The sequence below is a fragment of the Bubalus kerabau genome, chromosome 4 (genome assembly GCF_029407905.1).
Source record: "Bubalus kerabau isolate K-KA32 ecotype Philippines breed swamp buffalo chromosome 4, PCC_UOA_SB_1v2, whole genome shotgun sequence".
NCBI classification, from domain to species: domain Eukaryota; kingdom Metazoa; phylum Chordata; class Mammalia; order Artiodactyla; family Bovidae; genus Bubalus; species Bubalus kerabau.
Window position 1 is genome coordinate 103692896 of NC_073627.1, and position 24808 is coordinate 103717703.

Consider the following 24808-nt stretch of genomic DNA (forward strand, 5'->3'; position numbering starts at 1 on the left):
GCCTAGTCCCCTTTGTTACCATTGGGTTATAAGCTACTGTCCCCAAATCTGCATCTATGACCCTCTCCATCTACTTTCATTCCTCATTTATTGAGAAACTTCAATAGAAAATAAGATACTGCTCAGGCACTGAGAATGCAAGAGTCAGGAGGTAAAGGGTGATAAAGATATGATCCCTGACTGTAGGTTCAGATACTGAATAGCTCCTCAGTTCTACAAATAGGGTGAATGCTTGGGTTGAGGTTATGGCATGAACAGAAGGGTGGAAGTGTGGACATGCATGGTGAGTAAACTATGTATAGAATATTGAGCTGCCGAGACGTATAGAAAGCAAGGTATGGTGGGCCCAAAGCTGTGATAAAGGATTTGTTTTCCTGTACATAATGGGGAGACATTGACAGTTATGACAGAAGGAAGTATACATTCAAATTATGTTTGGCTGAGTGCCTCTGAGATACAGGCAAGGAGACCAACTGGGAGCTTATTGGAGAGGTTAGAGGTGAAATTTAAAATGTGCGTTAGTTCAGGTCTACCAGGAAGCAGTCGCTACAAGGATATTAGATATGCAAAAGTGGGAGCAGGGGAAGACTGGGGAGCTTTTAGATTGTGATGCAGGTCTGACTCGGGTGGAGAAGAGGGATGAAAGGAGAAATGGGTAAGAAGAATCAGAGACTGCAACACAGATCTAAAAAATTTTGGTCAGTCTGCGTGGAGTCCTTGAGCCAAAGTCATCCACCAGAGGAGTCCCACATCTTTACAGAAGTGGGCCTGCATTCGTTCTACTGGGCTTAGTAAGTGGCTGGGAGTAGCCTGGGAAGTATGCTTTGGTACAAACATGGTGGTTGGCCCAGAGGGGCAGCAGGTTGGACTGCAGGTCAGTTTCTAGGCTGTGTCTTGGGGTGATGGTGATATTAACAGCATGAACAGGGAGAAGAGGAGGGTCCTGGAGGAAGAAGAGACTGTGAGTCTTGTTTGAGCAGAATTGAATTTGAGGTGTTGGTGGAATATGCATTTGAAGAAGCTGAAGCAGTAGTTGAAAATACAAGTCTAGAGCTCAAGAGAGAGACTAGAAATGGAGTTACAGATTTAGTGACTCTTCTGAATGAATTAACGAGAGTGAGCAAGATTTCCTAGTGATGGAGTACTGGGAAGAAAGTAGAAGCCAGGACATGGGGGAATAAAGCATGGAAACGGATGGATTGCAGAGTAGCCTGAGATGAAGTAATCCAAGAGGCCAAAGGATAAATCTTAAGTTAGGGCTTGTGGACTTAGTGTCAAATTCTGAACTTTTCTTAGGGATCAGAGAGAGGAAAGTCTACCTGATGACGTTAGAACACTCTGTGGTGGGAGGAGTTTAGGGGCTGCCTGTCTAATGATCTGAGTGAGAGACAGAAAGGGTGAGACTACGTATTAGAAAAGTGAGAAAGTGACCATCTGGGTAGTGAGGAGCCTAGATCACCTTGCATGGAAAACCTGCTGAGATTCTTTATGAGTTTTTTTTTTACTGTGTTGGTTCTTAGTTGCTGTGCATGGGCTTTCTCTAATTGCAGAGGGAGGGGTCTACTCTAGTTGTGGTGCGTGGGCTTCTCATTGTGAGGGCTTCTCATTGTGGAGCACAGGCTCTAGGCACATTGTCTTCAGTAGCTGCAGCATGCAGGCTCAGTATTTGTGGCTTGCTGTCTCGAGGGCACGTGGGCTTCAGTAGTTGCAGCCCTTGGGCTCCTTAGTTGTGGCTCGAGGGCCCTAGAGCATGCAGGCTTCAGTAGTTGTGGCACACTGGCATGGTTCCTCTGCAGCATGTAGGGTCATCCCGTACCAGGGATGAAACCCCTGTCCCCTGCATTAGCAGGTGGCTTCTTATCCATTGCGCCACCAAGGAAGTTCCCTGCTAAGATTTGATGCCTTGAATCTATAAAGTTTGCGAGGGTCCCCTCACCCAACATCATTTAGTGACAGGGGAGCAGAAACAGAAATGGGATGTCTGAGTTTAGCTGAGGTGGAGGATTGGTGAAGTCAAGTGGCCAAGGACTTCAAGGCCCGCACAGGCTGGGAGCTGGGAGGCACACTGGGGTGGAAGGTCAGTGACCACCTTATGGGAATGAGAGTGGGGGCCTGACTGCTAACCTGAGTCAACTCAGAGCCCTAAGGGGGCTGGTCAACAGTGAGGTTGTGAGCTGCTTGTCGGAGGGTAGGTGCTGTGGCTTCTATTCTTTATGTCCTCTTTTCCCCCCACCAAATGACACTGTGCTTTGCTTTTAGAAATCTTAGATCTGGTTTTGACAACTGTGGTTTATTTTACTTGTTAAACATGCAGTATTTTAATACAAATGCAAACTGGGGATTTACTTTGTAAGGATTCTCAATGTCTATATCATCAATATACTAACTGATTAAACAATAAGGAAAGAAAATTTTGGAAAATATGAAATTATTGCAGTCACTGCATTATTTCACAGAATTTGCTTCATAGCTGCAAGTTTCTATTTAGAAATGTTTTTCTGAAGCTTGTGCCTTTAGGGATGTGAGAACAATTTGCACATTGATTTGTCTTCGTGGATTCTGTAATGCATGACTTATTGTGAATATTGAGCTAATTATGTGTGGGGGTTTAGGTGAATTTTCATTCACTTGCATTTTCTGAGCACCTACTATGTGCCTAGCAAACCATTATGCCCCTGCCCACAAAGAGGTTATAATTTAGTTGGTGAGATTCTGGGGTGGATTACAAATTTTTCCATATGCCTGTACTCTTTGTGTATCTCCTGGGTGAGAAAGTAGAACTGTAGGGACAAAGAGCCATCAGAAATGCGGATTGGACATGCCTTGGCTCCTCTAAGCTGGAAGTACCTGACAGAGGGTTCTAATTCCTGAGGGCCATGACGGGCTAGGTGAGGTTGGGTGTTAATTGGCTGAGCAAGAAGATGGGAAAGAGCCTGGCAGGATTGGAGATGGGGCATCAGGCCTGTGTGGTGCTGCCCAGACCACGTCCTGATACGTGGGATGGGCTCCCTCCTGCCAGTCTTGCAGAGTTTCAGTTTAAAGAGTTTCCATGTCCTTCTGCAGCCCACTCCAGTATTCTTGCCTGGGAAATCCCATTGACAGAGGAGCCTGGCAGGCTACAGTCCATGGAGTCGCAAAAGAGTTGGACACAACTTAGCGACTGAACAACAGCAAAATTCTGCATTGTACAGAGCTTATGGTTTGGTTTACCTTCCTGGACTGAACAGATTCTATGATTCAACAGACTGTGGTTGGGCAATTTCTTTGCCTGGGAAAGAAACTTGACAGATAAGAGGGAGTAGGGTTTATGGGCTGAGTAAGTGGGGTTAAGCCTGGCTTAACCCCACTTATTTATGGAGGAGGGAGAAAGGCTGCACATGGGGACGGAGTTAGAGGGCAAATTCTGGCTTCCACTTAGGAAATCAGAAAATCTTGATATATGCTATCATCCATGGTTTGTTTATGTTGAATTGAGAGCCCCTGACCCCACCCCATGGTTCCTGAGCAGCTTTGAATCCAGGGATCTACAAGTTGGCAAGAAAAATGCTAAGTCAGTCTCTGTCCTCACATTCTAGCCCCAGCTTTTCCCTGTAGCCTCTGGCAGAAAAAGGCCTTTCTGGGCAAATTCAAATATGAGTTTGTTGGTTTTCAATCCTGCTGATTTCCTTGGAGTCCTTTTCTGAGCATCTTGCCAAGCACATGAAGGGCAGGGCGTGGGAGGATGGCTCTTGCTGGTTGAGTGGCTGCTCCACTCTGGGTGCTGCTGGGCTGCATGGAAAATGCTCTGAGGACAGCCAGCCACTGCGGGGACTGTAGGTATCTTCACCAATGTATTTCACAAGGAGGATTTTGTTCTGTGCATAACATTTTAATTTAAAAATTTTGAATAATAACACAGGCAAATTGTCTTGAACTCAAAAGCGTGATAAGATACACAGAAAAAAGCAAGAAGCCTTCTCATTTATCAGTTTCTTAAGAATCATCCCAGAGCTATTCTGTTAACATATAATATGCATATACATTAATTTTTTAATATAAATGGTAGAATTATATATACTCTGTAATAACTTAGGCATGTTATTTTTAGATTGTCTAAAAAGCAAAAGAAAGCATTTTCCCATATAATTGTGGCAAAAACAATCATCATATTGAGTGTTTGGGGAATGGGTTAAGAATGGGGAATAATGTGTATGTATTTGCATTTGTGTGTGTGTTGGAGTGTAACAGGTATCTTGACCCATATAGCCTACCTGCTCAACATTTTCCCAGTTTTTATCACATATGTGGGAAATTAAAACATAGACCTAGCAATTTAACAGCTAAATCAGCTTATTTTCTATCAGAAAGTATATTTGTAGTAGTGGTTGGTACAAAGTTCTCCTTGATATTTTAGGTGCAAGTGACAAAGGAAAGGCTCTTTTGTGGCATTATGGAAGGAGGAAGCATTCGTTCTGAATTCTGAGAAGCAGGAACAGTGAGAGACCCACCTGCAGATTCTTGGGGAGTAGTACCCAGGTCACTGAACTCTGTTCCTGGTACAGTAGGACCAGGGCATTATGCAATGTGCTGAGGTAGAGGAGTAAACAAGGTCAGAAGCAGGCATTTATTCCGCAAGAAAAGAACTTACTGTTCAGATCGCTGAAGGATTGAGGCCTTTCATGGCTGGGAAGGCACAGGACTGGCTGCTCTATGAGGCCCTAGGCAGGCATCGGGGTGTCTCTACATGGTTTTGTATTTTTTTATTGGAGTATAGTTGGTTTACAAAGTTGTGTTAGTTTCTGGTGTACAGCAAAGTAATTCAGATACATTTATATGTGTATATGTATGAATTATATTGTTTTTCATATATTTTTCCATTATGGTTTATTATAGGCTATTGAATATAGTTCCCTATGTTAAACAGTAAGACCTTGTCGTTTATCCATTGATGTGTTTTTTAATGGATATTCCCTTCCTCATTCTGTCTCATTTCCTCCCTGGTTTGTTTCATTGTCCTTCACATTCAGGAATATGGTTATTGGAATTGGGCATGTTTACAGGAGGAAGCTGTTTTTGTCAAGTTGGAAGGACAAGAGTGAGAAATGTGCGCTGTTGTGGGGTTCACTCTGGGGGGAAGTTGATCTTGCTTCCTCTCCTCTTTGTCCACACAGCTTTCCTTGGGCTGTGCTGTCCAGCATTTGTATGACACAACTGCCTTTTAAAAATGCTTGTCTTACTATATGGGGGGAGAAAGCTGCCACTTCGGAATGAAGCATCCCACGCTGTTTTCTCTAGAAAGGAATTCATTTCCAAGGAAGAAAGGAATGTATGTAATCTGTTGTGAAGTACAATGGGGTACGTTGCATGGTTAGGATTGGGGCTTTTATTTAGACCAATCATGACCCCGAACTTGCTCTTAGAGACTGTTTCTGCTATGTTCCATTTCAGACAGGTTCAGCAGTAGACCTCTGATAGTGGACTTTCCCTTTTTCTCCCCTTTTCTCCATGCCTGTTGAATCTTGGCATCACTTAACATATTAACTCAAACCCTGGGATCCTAAATGCACTCACTGGGTTGGCTCTTGTGCTGATTGGACCAAAGTAAGATTTCATTAATAGGTATGAGAAATGGTGACCAGCTAACAAACATTAGAAATAATTCAGACACTCACTAAGTTGTGTGTTTGGGAAGTGTTTTTTATTAAATGTGAATGGTAAAGTCTGAGGTCTAAATTTTTTAGATAAAATTGATTTTTATTGAAATACATTTGATTTACAATGTATACAGTAAAGTGATTCAATTATATATCAATACATATTAATGAATTCTTTTCCATTATAGATTATTAGAAGACACTGAATATAGTTCCCTGTGCTATACAGTAGGTCCCTATTGTTCATCTATTTTATATATAGGAGTGTATATCTATTAATCCCCAATTCCCAATTTATCCCTCCTTTCCCTTTTCCTTTTGGTAACTGAAAGTTTGTTTTCTGTGTCTGTGAGTCTATTTCTCTTCTGTAAATAAGTTCATTTGTATCATTTTTTAAACCACACATATAAGTGGTATCATATAGTATTTGTCTTTCTCTTTCTGATTTAGTATGTTAATCTCTAGGTGAGGTCTTGATTTTATCATAGTAAGAAGGAGCTTAACTCTTCTTCAAGTCACAGACTGTCTTGGCTTCTATCTGGTCATGATGAGCAATGGATGAGTGAATGGTAGAGTTTTCTCAGACCATATAACTTTCAGAAGCATGACCAAGTACTTGCCCTGCTCTTGGTGGTTCACCAGTTTCCATTAGCTCGATGTACCAAGACTAATCATTCTATCAACTCACTGTGTTCCCAGTAGAATGTAAAATTGATCATCAAGACCAGGCTATGATGAGGACCAATCAAGAATACAATTGTCCCTCAGTATCCAGGAGGGATTGGTTTCTGCCCCCGCCCCCCACACCTCCCACCCCTAACGGATACCAAAACTGTTAGATGCTCAAGTCCCTTATATAAAATGGTGCAGTATTTGCATATAGCCTACACACAACCTCCCCATATACTGTAAATCATCCCTATGCTATGCTATGCTAAGTCACTTCAGTCGTGTCCGACTCTGTGTGACCCCATAGACAGCAGCCCACCAGGCTTCCCCGTCCCTGGGATTCTCCAGGCAAGAACACTGGAGTGGGTTGCCATTTCCTTCTCCAATGCATGAAAGTGAAAAGAGAAAGTTAAGTCGCTCAGTCGTGTCCGACTCTTAGCGACTCCATGGACTGCAGCCTACCAGGCTCCTCCATCCATGGGATTTTCCAGGCAAGAGTACTGGAGTGGGGTGCCATTGCCTTCTCCGAAATCATCCCTAGATTACTTATAATACCTAACACAATGTAAATAGCAAAGAGAGATAAGAAAATTTTCTCAGGGATCAATGCAAAGAAATAGAGGCAAATAATAGAATGGGAAAGACTAGAGATTTATTCAAGAAAATCAGAGATACCAAGGGAACATTTCATGCAAAGACAGGCACAATAAAGGACAGAAATGGTATGGACCTAACAGAAGCAGAAGATATTAAGAACAGGTGGCAAGAATGCACAGAAGAAATACACAAAAAAGATCTTCATGACCCAGATAACCAAAATGGTGTGATCACTCACGTAGAGCCAGACATCCTGGAATGTGAAGTCAAGTGGGCCTTAGGAAGCATTACTACAAACAAGGATAGTTGGAGGTGATGGAATTCCAGCTGAGCTGTTTCAAATTCTAAAATATCATGCTGTTAAAGTGCTGCTCTCAATATGCCAGCAAATTTGGAAAACTCCACAGTGGCCACAGGACTGGAAAAAGTCAGTTTTCATTCTAATCCCAAAGAAACGCAATGCCAAAGAATGTTCGAACGACCACACAATTGCACTCATTTCACATGCTAGCAAAGTAATGCTCAAAATTCTCCAAGCCAGGCTTCAATAGTATGTGAACCGTGAACTTCCAGATGTTCCAGCTGGATTTAGAAAAGGCAGAGGAACCAAAGATCAAATTGCCAACATCCGTTGGATCATTTAAAAAGCAAGAGAGTTCAAAAAAACATCTACTTCTGCTTTATTGACTATGCCAAAGCCTTTGACTGTGTAGATCACAACAAACTGGAAAATTCTTAGAGATGGAAATCCCGGACCACCTGACCTGCCTCCTGAGAAATCTGTATGCAAGTCAAGAAGCAACAGTTAGAACCGGACATGGAACAATGGACTGGTTCAAAATTGGGAAGAGTATATCAAGGCTGTGTACTGTCTCCCTGCTTGTTTAACTTAAATGCAGAGTACATTAAGTGAAATGCTGAGCTAGATGAAGCTCAAGCTGGAATCAAGATTTCTGGGAGAAATATCAATAACCTCCGAAACACAGATGACACCACCCTTATGGCAGGTGGTGTCTTTCTTATGGCAGAAAATGAAGAAGAACTAAAGAGCCTCGTGATGAAAGTGAAAGAAGAGAGTGAAAAAGCTGGGCTTAAAACTCAACATTCAAAAAACTAAGATCATGGCACTCGGTCCCATCACTTCATGGCAAATAGATGGGGAAACAGTGGCAACAGTGAGAGACTGTATTTTCTTGGGCGCCAAAATCACTGCAGATGGTGACTGCAGCCATGAAATCAAAAGACACTTTCTCCTTGGTAGAAAAGCTATGACAAACCTAGACAGCATATTAAGAAACAGAGACATTACTTTGCTGACAAAGGTCCATCTAGTCAAAGCTATGGTTTTTCCAGTAGTCATGTATGGATGTGAGAATTGGACTATAAAGAAAGCTGAGCACCCAAGAATTGATCCTTTTGAACTGTGGTGTTGGAGAAGACTCTTGAGAGTCCCTTAGACTGCAAGGAAATCAAACCAGTCAATCCTGAAGGAAATCAGTACTGGGTATTCATTGGGAGGACTGATGCTAAAGCTGAAGCTCCAATATTTGGGACTGATTCACTGGAAAAGCCCCTAATGCTGGAAAAGATTGAAGGCAGAAGGAGAAGGGGATGACAGAGGATGAAATGGTTGGATGGCATCACCGACTCAATGGATATGAGTTTGAGCAAGCTCTGGGTGTTGGTTTTGGACAGGAAAGCCTGGTGTGCTGTGGTCCATGCAGTCAGCAGAGTTGGACATGACTGAGAGACTGAACTGAACTGAACTACATACAACAGCCCCATATACTTAATCATCCCTACATTACTTATAATACCTAATACAATGTAAATGGTATATAAATAGCTTTAATTACAATGTGAATGCTATCTAAATAGTTGTAAGTATGATGTAAATGATATGTAAATAGCTGCCAACACATGACAAAATCAAATTTTGCTTTTTGGAACTTCCTGAAAAGTCTTTTTTCTGAATGTTTTTGATTCTTGGTTGAACTCCACAAATTCGGAAGCTGTGGATCCTGGAGGGCCTGCTATCTTCACATTAGCCCCAAGCTAGGTGGGGGCAGAGCCCACAGGAGCTTGGAAAGTTTGATCCTGTAGCGATTAGAGTATGTCTGTTACAGGATTAAAAACTTGTATGTCTCAAGTTTGAACATATTTATGCTTCTAACTCTTATCTATAATTAATTATTTTGCTCTTCTTGTATGCTAATTGGCCTCTACATTTTTTCAAGTGTTTTATCCAGGTGTGTAAGATGTTGGCAACTGTGAGTGGTGCTGATATGTATCTGGAGGCCCTGAACTGATGTAGGATGTGGCAGTGGGTCCCTGGCTAGTGTAGGGAGTGGTGAAGGCATATGTGCAGGATGGGACGATGGAAATAGGAGGCTGTAAGAGGCAGGAGGCTGCAGAACCAATGGACAAGAAAGGCACTGTGCTGCCACTGAGGTTCTTTTACTGGACACATGAGCTTGCACTAACATCTTCAGCCCTGCTGGGAGGTAGGAGAGAATGTGGTTTTTTTGCAAAAGGAAAAGTCAGATTCCTCCACCATTCTAGTTGAGAGTTTAGGGTCTCCAGATAAACATCAGCATCTCTCTTAGCAGCCCCTAATGTTTTATGTACTTGTCTAGGTTCTAGGGAGAGGATACAGTTTAACTTACAACACTCCCTGGCCCATCTCCCTCCTGGACTATTGTGCTGGCTTCTTACTATCTCTCCCTATTTTCAGAGTCTCCCCTCTGACCCATCCACACTACCAGTAGAATCATCTTCTATTATGTGGGGGAAAATTATATTATTCAATACTCTTTGTCACTCAAAGGTTAAACTCTTGATTTGACAAAGTCCTTCAAAGATTGCTCTCATTTGAGAGCTGGACCTTTTGTCCTCCTGGCATAATATGGAACAGGGACCTGTCCTCCTTGCACAGGATCTTAATTGAAGCTGGTCTTGCTGAGTTGTGTGTCTGCCAGGCACTGCTAATTAATCTCCCTTCCTACTGGGCTTCTCAATCACCGTACCCTAAGAAGACTTTGGAAAGTGATTTCATTTCTTGCATGATTATTCCTAAGGATACTGTACTTGGGTATCTCCTCAGATACTGTTTTATTGTACATTCGATTTTATGTCCTAAACTTTCAGTGGAAGAAGGCAAGATTGTCCATTATAAGGCAATTGTGTTATATTTACTCATGAAATTGATACTTACAAACTGATACTTCTCTCTTTTGTTAGCCTAGTCTGACAAACTGACACATCTCTCTTGAATTTATTTACTGTGAAAACAAATGGGATGGGAGGGCATTTCCAAGGGTGAAAATGTTTTCATTGAGGATAAAGGAGGATTAATGAGAATAATACTCACTTAGAGTTCAGTAGAATTAAAACATTGGGAAGCATTTTCCTAGCCAGTTTGCTATCTTAGATGGCTGTGCCTAGATTTGTAACAATAAAATCAATAAATCCCAAGATTCAGTGACTGAGTCCCTAAGATCTTAAAGCAGGTAGACATTTGCCTAAGTAGCTAAATCTCACTTAAACTTTAGTAGCTATATGCGTATGATCTAACTATATGCAGAGGGGCAGAGAAAGAAGCATGTAGGTCATCTGTATCTAGAAAGTAGCTTTCAGTATAAGTGCTATAAATGTAGGAGATCTCAGTCTGGCCCATTGGGGAAAGTGTTGAAGTTGGAGTTCAACTCGGTAGTTAATTTAAAGCTGCATAGCCTTAGGTGAGTGATCCTCTTCAAGCCTCAGTTTCCAGAGCTACGTGGAAGACATTTGGTACAATTCCTGGCAAAGAGTAAGTGCTTAAAATGTCAGGTGCCAATTATTATTTTGTTATTATATGAATGACCCAAAACAGGGTCTGGCCTGCATCTGAGAACTTTTATAATTACTCCTTAATTACCTTAGTGCCTTAATGAAAATGCTGGTTAAAACTGCATGTGGTTCTTTTATTATAATTGATATTTTCTTGGTTGAGTGAAGGGTCTTTTATAAGTTATAGCTATAAGTGATCAGCTACTTAAAAAAGATCCTTCATATGTGTTATTTAAGACCTACCAACTATTGGCATAAGGCAACTTAAAAGGGTAAATACTATTTACTAAGAGCAGATATTTTATTTAGTGTAAATAAAACATGTGAAGGGAACAGAAAAAACCTGGAATAAGACAAGTGTTAAAAATTGAGAAATTCTGTCAAACAACACCAAAAAAAAGAAGAGCCACAAAAAATTGTGAAGAGTAACTGAGGGCTTTATGGCAATTTTTTTTTTTTTTTTTCAGATTTCTGCATCTAGTTCTTAGTGTTGCTAAGAAGATGATTCTTATATTTTCCATATAGCTGTTCTCATGTCAATATTGAAAAAAATTAGGGCTTTACACTATACCTAGAGCTCTCTTTGAGATATTTTCTCTCTGTAACATTTCTTTCTTTCCCACAATCAGGTGAAAATGAAATCCTTGCAACTCTGCATGCCATTTCCAACAAGAATCAGATCTGGAGATCATATATTGGCATGGGCTATTATAACTGCTCAGTACCACAGACAATTTTGCGGAATTTACTGGAGAACTCAGGATGGTAATGTATTTCTTGATGAGAAACACAAGTGCCGTGATTTGATTTGCATGACTCTTCTGTGCCCCAGCTTCCTCCCACTCCCCGTCAAAGTCCCAGAACTTGCCATTGTGTGTTGCTCAGGGCACAGGCTAGACTGGGTGGGAAGCACAGTATCTCTTTGTCTTTTGTCTGCTTTTGCATAAGCACACAGGTAGTGCTGGTTGGTGAGGACATTTGTCCTAGATACAGTGATTCACATACCATCATTAGAGGAGCCAGATCTGGCCTAATCACTCCTGCATTGCTGTTAGTTTCAGTATGGTTCATTTCTTTATTAATAGGAGAGCAGGAATAAATTGTCAAAGAACTAGTGTTCTTGCTAAGTGTGTGTGTGCACGTGTGTGTATATACGTGTATGTGTGTGTGTGTGCGCACACGCACTCATGCACACACGGAAGTATTTGTATTGCTGAGGGCTTCGTTTCCACTAGGGTATTGGTAAAAGTTTGCATGGTAAGTTTGATTTCAAAAGCAAATGGCCTGTCTCCTCTTCCTTACAAAACAAGCCTCAAGAGTACATGAATGGACTGCACATTCTAGCCGTCTGAATACTGGCCAGCAGTCTCGGCTCTTGGTGGCCGAACAGAACATTGACCATATTGCTTCCTGGCTGTGAGCGGATGTGTTCATTTACTTTAGAGCCACCAGAGTTTTGAGAGGTGGACAGTGCTGTTTGCTTTTCAGTCCTGGTTTTGGGGTGATTTTAAGTATTGTTCCTTTGTATTCTCCGAAAGCTGATCTGAACCAGAGGGTGATACCGGCCCTCGCCAGCCAGGACAGGGCGGGCTGTGCACATGAGGGTGGGTAGACTTCACATTATCACCCTTGTGAATGGTTGTCATAGAGATGGAACCAACAAATTCCGCTGACGTGAGGTGAAAATAAATGAGTAACATAGCCTCCAGAGAATACAAACATTTGGGCTCTTACAAGAAAATTTACATTAGGCCTAGATTATACTTCATGGGATCTACTTTTGAAATTTTCAACTGCTGATAATATCAGTTAACTAATATCAAAACATTTACATTTTCTTTGTGACTGTTTCTGTTTTGTGTAATGTTGGCACTGGAGTTGAATGAAAGAATCTCATGAATGTTTGTCCTACTGCAATCCCCCCCCACCTCCATTTTTTTTTTGGTCACAATCATAAAGAATACTGATTATTTTGGAATAAATGTTAATGCCATGTTGAATGTATCAAGCATCCTTTTTAAACAGGACAGAATGCCTTCTTGGATCTGCAGATATTTTTTGTTTTTTAATATTCAGATACATCTAGGAACAGAAACCAATTGAGTTAAAATCAGTTGGAACATAGAAATTGTAGATCACAGACATTTTCTTGATCACTGGTTGCCTGAGGCAACTAAAACCTTCAATGTAGGATGGCAGGTCCTGTGCTAGCATTTTTCTCCTGAAATGAAGGTTTATTTAGTGTCTCCAGGCTTGAGACTCACCCATCTGAGTTCATTAATAAATGATTTTTAAGACTATTTATGCCTGTTTAGTAGTGTTAAAAAAAAGTGTGGACAATAAAAGAAGTTTACAAGTAAAAGTAGTAAGATCATATAATTATCATCTTTGCAAGAAAATAATTTTAAAGCTTTCAGCTTTTAGCAGTGCTAATTAGCATCAGCCTAAGCTTAGACTTAGAGCAAGGAGAAAAAGGCTGAGCAAGGGAAGGGAAACATTAAATCCCAAAGTCTGTTAGCCAAGGGAGATCACCGTCTTAGGTATGAAGGACTGTGTTTGGGAGGTTTAGGGCTTTTTCCAACAGGTAATTGGGAACCCATCCCCATTCGAGCAGGAAAGTTAAACATATATTTGCACCAGAAATATTTAATAATTTCCTGTTTTAAGCATTGTGCTAGGCTAATAAGACAACAAAGAAATGGGCGGATATAGGATGACACAAAGAGCATGTGTAACATAATCATCAAAAAAAAAAAGATTGTGAACATGTTCCTGACACACAGATCAGATCAGTTCAGTTCAGTCGCTCAATCGTGTCCGACTCTTTGCGACCCCATGAATCGCAGCACGCCAGGCCTCCCTGTCCATCACCAACTCCCGGAGTTCACTCAGACTCACGTCCATCGAGTCAGTGATGCCATCCAGCCATCTCATCCTCTGTCATCCCCTTCTCCTCCTGCCCCCAATCCCTCCCAGCATCAGAGTCTTTTCCAATGAGTCAACTCTTTGCATGAGGTGGCCAAAGTACTGGAGTTCCAGCTTCAGCATCATTCCTTCCGAAGAAATCCCAGGGCTGATCTCCTTCAGAATGGACTGGTTGGATCTCCTTGCAGTCCAAGGGACTCTCAAGAGTCTTCTCCAACATCACAGTTCAAAAGCATCAATTCTTCAGCGCTCAGCCTTCTTCACAGTCCAACTCTCACATCCATACATGACCACAGGAAAAACCATAGCCTTGACTAGAGGGACCTTTGTTGGCAAAATAATGTCTCTGTTTTTGAATATACTATCTAGGTTGGTCATAACTTTCCTTCCAAGGAGTAAGCGTCTTTTAATTTCATGGCTGCAGTCACCATCTGCAGTGATTTTGGAGCCCCCAAAATAAAGTCTGACACTGTTTACACTGTTTCCCCATCTATTTCCCATGAAGTGATGGGACCGGATGCCATGATCTTCGTTTTCTGATTGTTGAGCTTTAAGCCAACTTTTTCACTCTCCACTTTCACTTTTTAGTTCCTCTTCACTTTCTGCCATAAGAGTGGTGTCATCTGCATATCTGAGGTTATTGATATTTCTCCCGGCAATCTTGATTCCAGCTTGTGTTTCTTCCAGTCCAGCGTTTCTCATGATGTACTCTGTATATAAGTTAAATAAACAGGGTGACAATATACAGCCTTGACGAACTCTTTTTCCTATTTGGAACCAGTCTGTTGTTCAATGTCCAGTTCTAACTGTTTCTTCCTGACCTGCATACAAATTTCTCAAGAGGCAGATCAGGTGGTCTGGTATTCCCATCTCTTTCAGAATTTTCCACAGTTTATTGTGATCCACACAGTCAAAGGCTTTGGCATAGTCAATAAAGCAGAGATAGATGCTTTTCTAGAACTCTCCTGCTTTTTCCACGATCCAGCAGATGTTGGCAATTTGATCTCTGGTTCCTCTGCCTTTTCTAAAACCAGCTTGAACATCAGGAAGTTCACGGTTCACATATTGCTGAAGCCTGGCTTGGAGAATTTTGAGCGTTACTTTACTAGTGTGTGAGATGAGTGCAATTGTGTGGTAGTTTGAGCATTCTTTGTCATTGCCTTTCTTTGGGATTGGAATGAAAACTGACCTTTGCCAGTCCTGTGGCCACTGCTGAGTTTTCCAAAGTTGCTGGCATATTGAGTGTAGCACTTTCACAGCATCATCTTTCAGGATTTGGAATAGCTCAACTGGAATTCCATCACCTCCACTAGCCTTGTTTGTAGTGATGCTTTCTAAGGCCCACTTGACTTCACATTCCAGGATGTCTGGCTCTAGGTCAGTGATCACACCCTCGTGATTATCTGGGTCATGAAGATCTTTCTTGTACAGTTCTTCTGTGTATTCCTGCCATCTCTTCTTAATATCTTCTGCTTCTGTTAGGTCCATACCATTGCTGTCCTTTACCGAGCCCATCTTTGCATGAAATGTTCCTTTGGTATCTCTGATTTTCTTGAAGAGATCCCTAGTCTTTCCCATTCTGTTGTTTTCCTCTATTTCTTTGCATTGATGGCTGAAGAAGGCTTTCTTATCTCTCCTTGCTATTCTTTGGAACTCTGCATTCAGATACTTATATCTTTCCTTTTCTCCTTTGCTTTTCGCTTCTCTTCTTTTCACAGCTATTTGTAAGGCCTCCCCAGACATCCATTTTGCTTTTTTGCATTTCTTTTCCATGGGGATGGTCTTGATCCCTGTCTCCTGTAGAATGTCACAAACCTCATTCCATAGTTCATCAGGCACTCTATCTATCAGATCTAGGCCCTTAAATCTATTTCTCACTTCCACTGTATAATCATAAGGTCATAAGGTCAGGTCATACCTGAATGGTCTAGTGGTTTTCCCTACTTTCTTCAATTTCAGTCTGAATTTGGCAATAAGGAGTTCATGGTCTGAGCCATGGTCAGCTCCTGGTCTTGTTTTTGCTGACTGTATAGAGCTTCTCCATCTTTGGCTACAAAGAATATAATCAATCTGATTTCGGTGTTGACCATCTGGTGATGTCCATGTGTAGAGTCTTCTCTTGTGTTGTTGGAAGAGGGTGTTTGTTATGACCAGTGCATTTTCTTGGCAAAACTCTATTAGTCTTTGCCTTGCTTCATTTCGTATTCCAAGGCCAAATTTGCCTGTTACTCCAGGTGTTTCTTGACTTCCTACTTTTGCATTCCAGTCCCCTATAATGAAAAGGACATATTTTTGGGTGTTAGTTCTAAAAGGTCTTGTAGGTCTTCATAGAACCGTTCAACTTCAGCTTCTTCAGCGTTACTGGTTGGGGCATAGACTTGGATTACTGTGATATTGAATGGTTTGCCTTGGAAACGAACAGAGATCATTCTGTCTTTTTTGAGACTGCATCCAAGTACTGCATTTCGGACTCTTTTGTTGACCATGATGGCCACTCCATTTCTTCTGAGGGATTCCTGCCCGCAGTAATAGATATAATGGTCATCAGAGTTAAATTCACCCATTCCAGTCCATTTGAGTTCGCTGATTCCTAGAATGTCGATATTCACTCTTGCCATCTCTTGTTTGACCACTTCTAATTTGCCTTGATTCATGGACCTGACATACCAGGTTCCTATGCACTATTGCTCTTTACAGCATCGGACCTTGCTTCTATCACCAGTCACATCCACAGCTGGGTATTCTTTTTGCTTTGGCTCCATCCCTTCATTCTTTCTGGAGTTATTTCTCCACTGATCTCCAGTAGCATATTGGGCACCTACTGACCTGGGGAGTTTCTCTTTCAGTATCCTATCATTTTGCCTTTTCATACTGTTCATGGGGTTCTCAAGGCAAAAATACTGAAGTGGTTTGCCATTCCCTTCTCCAGTGGACCACATTCTGTCAGATCTCTCCACCATGACCTGCCCATCTTGGGTTGCCCCATGGGCATGGCTTAGTCATGTGGTCCTAGTGTGATTAGATTGACTAGTTTTCTGTGAGTATGGTTTCAGTGTGTTTGCCCTCTGATGCCCTCTTGCAACACCTACTGTCTTACTTGGGTTTCTCTTACCTTTGGCGTGGGGTTGGTCCTCCCGGCCACCGCCCCTGGCCTCGGGCATGGGGTTGCTCCTTCCGGCCACCGCCCTTGGCCCCGGGCCTGGGGGTGTGGGGTAACTCCTCTGGGCCGCCGCCCCTGACCTCGGACATGAGGTAACTCCTCTAGGCCGTTCCTGCTGTCGCAGTCTGGTACTCTTGGCCACTGCTCCTGACCTCGGACGTGGGGTAACTCCTCTTGGCCGCCGCCCTTCGGGTATGGGTCCCGGCTTCTGCCCCTGACCTCGGATGTGGGGTGGCTCCTCTCGGCTCCGCTTTAGCACGCCCGTCACAGCAGCCTGCGCTTATGACCTGATACACAGAAGATAGTTAATAAATAGTAGCCAATGTCTTTAGAACATAACAAATAAAAAGAAAGTAAATACTACACTAATCTTTCCACCCAGAAAAAACTACTGTTTACATTTTGGTTCACACATTTCTATAAATTTACAAAACCAGGATTGTGGTATTTTATATTTTACTTTTTAAATTAATGTATCATGAGCATCTTCTATGTCAGGAAATCTTTTATATATCATTTTCACAACCCATAGTATTATATGCATGTTCTCTTATTTAATCATTCTCCTTTTAGTAGACAGTTTGTTACTCATTTTTCAGTATTATATTCAGTGCTGTGATGAATTCTTTGGATGGGCTGGCTGATATATGCTTGGCTTTTTGTGTGTGTGTATGTGTGTCTAATTCTGTGCCTGTCTACATGTCAAATAATGATAGTAAAATGAAAATTTCATGTTAGCAGGCAATTTAAGCATATGTCTTTCTGTTACAGACACATGTATGAAAATCTTATCTGATCTGAGATCACAGTTGCTCCTTGTTGATGCCTTTTGCGTGACCCCATTTCTGCTCAGATTCCCTTTCTACTTTGTCTACGTTACGTGTTGTGTGCCTCATTTATTCCAGTTCACCAGCCACTTAGAATCTGATTTACAGTTGCTAAGCTAGGCTGTTCAAGGAATTAATTGAAGCAAAAATGTACTCTGCTGTACAGTGTGTACAGCACACACACACACTACTATACCAATGAACATTTCAGGGAAATTATTTCAACGTCTTAATGTTGTACTGCTTGGTAAGGTAAGCTCCCCTACTCTCTCCTCCCTCAGAGGTAAGAAGACATTGATTTCAAAGCCTTACCGAAAAAAAAAAAAAAAGATGGGAATACACTGAGTGTGATTACCATCAGGAAAGAAAGGAAAACACTCTTCAAGCTTGGAGGAATGAAAACAAAAGAGATGGGAAACAATGCTAATCAGTCCTGGGAACATGGACTCCAGTCTGACACACTTTGATAGTATAGTGAATGGATTCTTGATGAAAAGATCCCTCTGCCCAGGTCTTCAGCCATCCTCTCATCTCTCATTTTATTTAAAATGTTTATCACTCTAAAATGATTTCATGTATTTTATCTCTCCCACTATAATATTTTCCTTGAGATCAGAGACTGTTACCCATCTTAATTTTGATGTGTCACCTGAACTTATCATAGTTTTTGGCACTTAGTGGGCATGTAGCAAATATTTGTGGGATGAGTAAATAAATGAAGGAATAATAAAAAGGGATGAAGGCACTCAGTGGGTTAACTCACATACCTGAAGACGTATTTTTGGCTAATAGCTGGAGGATATAAGATTAAAATTCATGTCTATACAGCCTTCTAACTATTTGCATTCTTGAATTTTGATAGCTATGGAGTTAACTCCCATAGACTTCTAATAACTGGAGAGTGACAATTCTTAAATTGACCTCTATTAATTTTTTAGGCGCACATAGGACTTCTGATTAGTATGAACAAAACTGCTCTCCCCCAAAGCCAAAAGTCTTGAGTATTAGATATTAGATTCTTAAACCATGATTGAGGTGAGCTTTTTTCTAAAATTCTGTTTCTAATACCATAGATAGGCTCCAGTGGGTTTTAAGAGCCAGTTTACAATAAAACACATACTTATGATAAGATCCTTGAAATGTAAATGTAAGATGATACAACTTAGAGGGATAGAAAAGTATGTACTGATTATCCCCAACCAAAGGATAAGTATTATTGCCATGATTTAATTCCAAGCTTCCTTACAGAAGACAACAAGTAGCTTATCTATGTATTATATCATTCTCAAGAGGGGAAAACTTAGTTTTCAGATACCTAATTCTAAAATGAATGCATTTTGTGAACTTTTTCTCAATAGTGGATTCACAGGTTGGACATAGCCTTTTGTGTCCCTTACAGGATCACCCAGTATACTCCGTACCAGCCAGAGGTGTCTCAGGGGAGACTGGAGAGTTTACTCAACTACCAGACCATGGTGTGTGATATCACAGGCTTGGACATGGCTAATGCATCCCTACTGGATGAGGCCACCGCGGCTGCAGAGGCGATGCAGCTCTGCCACAGGTGAGAGGCCCAGAGCGGGGGACATCGGCCAGTCTCACCACCGCTGTGTGGGTGGGGCTTCCCCTGCCCCTCTCTCTCTCTCTCTCTCTCTCTCTCTCTCACACACACACATGTGTATGAGATATATTACATCAGTATCATTATACAAGTTAGTTGAGATAATAAAAAGATACAAAATATAGTGCCTTTAAAAAGCCACTGCTGTTCATTGTTTAACATTATGTTCTTAAGAAAGATGTTTTGCTCATCACATACACAGTGTTGCTCAGGGATGTTCCAGCAGCTCTGAGGTAGCATCACGGACTGATACCCACCTCTCTCTGCCTCATCTTCAGTGTGAGGCTTTCATCCTGTAGATGGAAGAAAAGGATACAACCCGAAAGTTGCAAGTTAAGTTTTATCCAGGGATCTTACTGAGGACAATAGTCCCAGAGACAGTCTTTCATACAGCTCTGAGGAACTGCTGCCAAGAGGTCAGGGAGGAGCCAGAATATGTAGGAACTTTTTGCTGGGGGAAGAAAATCCCATGTAGTCCAACATCAAAAGATTACTGCAAGTCACAAAGAACAGACATCTCAGGTTAATGATGTTAATGCTTTTCAGTGTATGGGAAGATGCAAGAATCTGGGCTCATTGAAATTATTCCTTAGAAGTGCTTCTTAACTATCTTAGGTATCTCCAAAGCGTATAATACGTCCTGTTTTTCTCCATCCTGAACTATCAGGGTACACCATCAGTGGGCAGCTACAGTGCCCAGTGGCTTTATCCTTGCAGAACTGGAATGGCAGGCCACATTCTTTGTTTACTGCAATGGTAGGCAATGGCCCCTGTCTACAGTCCTCCTGATCACAAGATGACTTGCTGGAGCTCTAGCCATCATATCTGCATTCAGGAAGAAGTAAAGGGCACTTTTAGCAAAATAAGCCAGTAGTATTTTGGAAGCCCCTACTTAGCAACTTACTTATGTTTCATTGACCACCCCTACCTACAAGTCACCTGGGGAAATGCAGTTTTTTCAGATGGGCACACTGTTGCCCTCTACATACTGGGTTTCTGTTATCATGGTTAACAGGGAGAATGCCTAGCAATCTGTAATGTAACGTGTAAATAAGTATCACTCTCTTTTATGATGAATTTCTTCTCAGGTTTTATTTAATGTTTTATAGCTTGTTTTCTTTTTCTACTTTACAATATTTGGGGGAACATTTCCCATTTCTTTAGTGAGTTTTCTAAACTATGGCTTTTATTGTGGGAGTTTTACGTAACCTCACCTCTATTGTTACACACAGTTCCCATTTTTCACTGTTATTAGATTATTTTTATGCATCTTTAGGATAAATCTTTGTCAGAAATTCTGATTATTTTCTGAGGACACATTTCCAGAAGTACAGTTGCTGGGTCATGGTTAACTTTGGTTAACATTTAGTTAATAGCTATTCTCCAGCTCCTCACCCTCTTTCATTCTTTGTCTTGTGAATACAGTTGAGTTTAACTTCCTTCTGGGTAGATTCTCATGTGGATTGTTGTAGGGAAATGTGCCCACATTGATGGCGTGTCTCTCTGAGGTTTTGGGGTGCTGGCCCTAGTCCACTGGTAGACTGCAGTGGCTGACAGCTTGATCCTAGTAGAACTGGGGGGCAACATTCTTTGTTTACACTCTGAATGCCCATGTAAGTTTCCTTCTTGGCTTCCAGAGGCTTGAGGAGTGGTTAAATTGGTTCTGGTACCAATTCCAGTCAGGGAGGGGGTTTCTTCTCACACCAGCAAACAAATACCTGCTGGTGTCTGAGAATTCAATTCTCACACCACCTACCTGGAGATAGCATCAGATTCCACAGGTTCATGGATCAGATTTATAAGACTGCACCCCACCCCTCTGAACTGAACTGAAGTCATTCAGTCATGTCTGACTCTTTGCGACCCCATGGACTGTAGCCTACCGGGCTCCTCTGTCCATGGGGTTTTCCAGGCAAGGATACTTGAGTGGGTTGCCATTTCCTTCTCCAGGGGAACTTCCCGACCCAGGGATCGAACCCGGGTCTCCCGCATTGTAGGCAGATGCTTTACTGTCTGAGCCACAAAGGAAGCCCCCACCCCTCTGCCCCTGCCCAAATTCAGATGCAAGTCATAAGCCCAGGTTGTTCTTTGTGCTCTGACCAGCTGGCTATAGATTAAGGTTCCAACAGCCCCTTCTGACTCAGGATGCCAATCTCAAGTCCAGGTTGTATTCAGCCTACGGGGTTTTCATGATCCCCTCCTAAGGTTCCATTAAATTTACTAGAGTGGCTCACTGAACTCAGAGAAACATTTTACTTACTAGAAACAGTGTATTAGCAAATGATATATAACTCAGGAACAGCCAGACAGGAGGTCTGCATAGGCCTGGGTATGTTGAAAGGGCTCAGAGCTTCCATGCTGCCTCAGAGTCACCCATTCTTCCCAGATCTCCGCATGTTCAGTGATTCAGAAGTTGCCCGAATCCCATCCTTTTCCTTTGAATGAGGACACTTGGTTTAGATAATCTGTAAGTACTCCTTTGGGACTTCCCTGGTGGCTAAGTAGTAAAGAATCTGCCTGCCAATGTAGGAGATGTGGTTTTGACTCCTGGGTTGGGAAGATCCCCTGGAGAAGGAAATTACAACCCACTCCAGATTCTTGCCTGGGAAATTCCATGGACAGAGGAGCCTGTCAGGCTATAGGCCATGTGGTCACAAAAAATCCAACACAACAGAGCAACTAAACAACAACAAATGCTCCTTTGGCAATAAAATTCACAAATGTTTTTATTTAGAAGACATAGTTTCTTGTTTCTACTTGTACCTAATTACTACCCTTTTGTTTCTTTTTCCTCATAGTATATTTTAAAAAATTTAAACCAGTTCAAGATTGATTTTGCTAAATGGGGTTAGAATTTGAATTGGATTTCAGTGAAATTCTGATCAGGAAACATCACCGTTAGTTATTAGTGACTGATTATTTTTTATTCTATGCTCAGACTTTCATTTAGTACCATCTCTCTTTTTGCATTCTTAGAAGATACTCTGATCTCTTTAATGTTCATGTTTGAATGCAGTTTTTCTTTTCAACAGGCAGAACAAGAGAAGGAAGTTTTTTGTTGACCCCCGTTGCCACCCACAAACAATTGCTGTCGTCCAAACTCGAGCCAAGTAATTAATTTTATTTGTATTTTGAACTGGGGAATAATATTATGCTCACCTCTGTTGTTTCTTCATCTTATTTCCAAAGTGATTGGAGGTGAAACTGGTTTAAATTGGGGTTGTTGAGTTTTATTTTCCCTCCCACTTTCTTCCCGTGATCTTACTGGTAAGTAAACCATGTCAGAATTCAGGGGAAAATACACAGTGGATTTGATTGCCTTTGCCTTTTAATAAGTTACCACCTTGTTTTGTCTTCTTTTTGTAAAAAGAAGATTAAGAACATCAAAATAATTTCAACAGTGTTTTGAAAAGTTTGAAAAGCACAGACTAAAAGTGGAACTCTCACACACTGTCCTAATTTTGTATATACTCCTACAAACATGGCTCCTGCCTGAAATTCCTACAAACGTGGCTCCTAGGAATCTACATAATACCTAGGTTAGTACAATGTTGATGAAAGCACATTTTTCTAAATTGCTGTAATCAAATAAAACAAACACAGCACAGCTGCCACATGTGGGTGTGTTTATTTGCTTTCTCCTTGTGAAAGCCTTTCCCCTGAACCCATACCATCATTCCTTCAGAAGTGGTTTTCTAAAATGATAGAAATTAGATAGTTACAAGAACTAAGGAAGGTTTTCTTCCTTGTCTTACTGAGATTTCCATTCACCTAAGGCCCATTTGGCTCAGCTAGTAAATAATCTGTCTGCAATGCAGAAGACCTGGGTTCAATCTCTGGGTTGGGAAGATCCCCTGGAGAAGGGAAAGGCTACCTACTCCAGTATTCTGGCCTGGAGAATTCCATGGACTTTACAGTCCATGGGGTCGTGAAGAGTCAGACACGACTGAGAGACTTTCACTTTCACTAAGACCCATCTAAGGTCAAGGTAGCGACGGCTCTTCCATTACCAGTATTGGTTCTATAGCTATAAGAAGGCATGTTCCTGCTCTTGTCCCAGGAGCATGTTCTGACAGGAATGGGGGAGAGGAGCAGCAGGATAGAAGAGAGAAACAAGCTGAGCTGTTGGATGCATATGAGCCAGTGAGAAGCACCGTTAGTACTGAAGGGCCAGGTGTGGAATGGGGGTGTATGTGTGCATTTGGGCTGGGGTGGGCAGTGGGGCACGGAGGAAAACACCGAATAGGAATTTCTGTCATGGAGAAGAAACTGTAGGTAATTTGATTTTCCCTGTAAACCAAAAACATGGTTGTTCTTTGTCTTTCCAGGTATTCTGGAGTCCTCACTGAGCTGAAGTTACCCCATGAAATGGACTTCAGTGGCAAAGATGTCAGCGGAGTGCTGTTCCAGTACCCAGACACTGAGGGGAAGGTGGAGGACTTCACAGAGCTCGTGGAGAGAGCCCACGAGGCCGGGGTAGGAGAACCTTTCCTTGTGGGGGTCCGTGGAGGAGTGTCTCAGCTTTGAATGATTATTGTTATTCTTTTTGGTGTGTTTAACACACCTTTATCACCTGGTATGGTAAAGCTGCCTCCTTCCTACCTCCTTTCTTCAAGTTTGCTTTCTTCACTGGCTCCTGGTACATAGTAGACACTCAGTAAATATTTTAAATGAATGAATGAGTAAACACATTTCACAGGGTACAAACCAACTCTGCCAGTCTGCCTGTAACGGAGATAATTTGATACCCTCCCACTATCCTCAGGGAAGGCCACAACCTTTTCCATTTTCTCTTATTTCCTTTCTAGAGCTTGGCCTGCTGTGCTACTGACCTTTTAGCTCTGTGCATCCTGAGGCCTCCTGGAGAATTTGGGGTAGACATTGCCCTGGGCAGCTCACAGAGATTTGGGGTGCCACTGGGCTATGGTGGACCACATGCAGCCTTTTTTGCTGTCAGAGAAAACTTGGTGAGGATGATGCCTGGAAGAATGGTGGGGGTAACAAGGTAAAGCAGCTCATGCTTCTTCCCTTTTACTGTGGTTGTGGCTTTCCCTGCTCCTTCTCTTGCTCACAAAAGTTGTTGATATCTCTTGGAATTTAACAGGGTCGTTTTGGGTCAATTAAGGAAATATAGAACATAGAGTCAAAAGAGAGAGTATATTTAGGATACTAATGTTTGGGGTATCAGTGCCCTATCTACCCCCTAACCCATCCCAACACACACACACACACACACACACACACACACCATTCTCCTATATTTAGCCCTCAAATGCCATGAATTTGTGCATATTTGGAAAAGTATGCATGCAATGTATAACACATTTGTACTGAAGTTATAGAAATGAATTTATTTAGGTTGATGAAAGCCTTGAAAGACTGAATATTTTAGGTGTGTTCTATATCTAATTAGTCTCTTTCTTGAAAGGATTAGCTTGCCATGTGGCTGTGTAAAGACAAGTGCAGTAAGATAGTATTATGCACACATTGAGTGTGACCCACATTCTTTCCTAGAGGCCTGCCCTTTGACTCTTTGAGTAATTTCCAA

General features: G+C 41.8%; 1 protein-coding gene across 3 annotated transcripts in view; it reads left to right on the top strand.

Moving 5' to 3' along the window:
• Positions 1–24808, top strand: part of GLDC (glycine decarboxylase) — a 92282-nt gene that overhangs the window by 9337 nt on the left and 58137 nt on the right. For all 3 annotated transcript variants that reach the window (XM_055578122.1, XM_055578123.1, XM_055578124.1), the window contains exons 3-7: positions 11357–11492; positions 19039–19203; positions 22293–22370; positions 23589–23736; positions 24069–24265. In XM_055578122.1, the coding sequence (XP_055434097.1) occupies positions 11357–11492; positions 19039–19203; positions 22293–22370; positions 23589–23736; positions 24069–24265 (724 nt within the window). The remainder of the gene's footprint in view (positions 1–11356; positions 11493–19038; positions 19204–22292; positions 22371–23588; positions 23737–24068; positions 24266–24808) is intronic.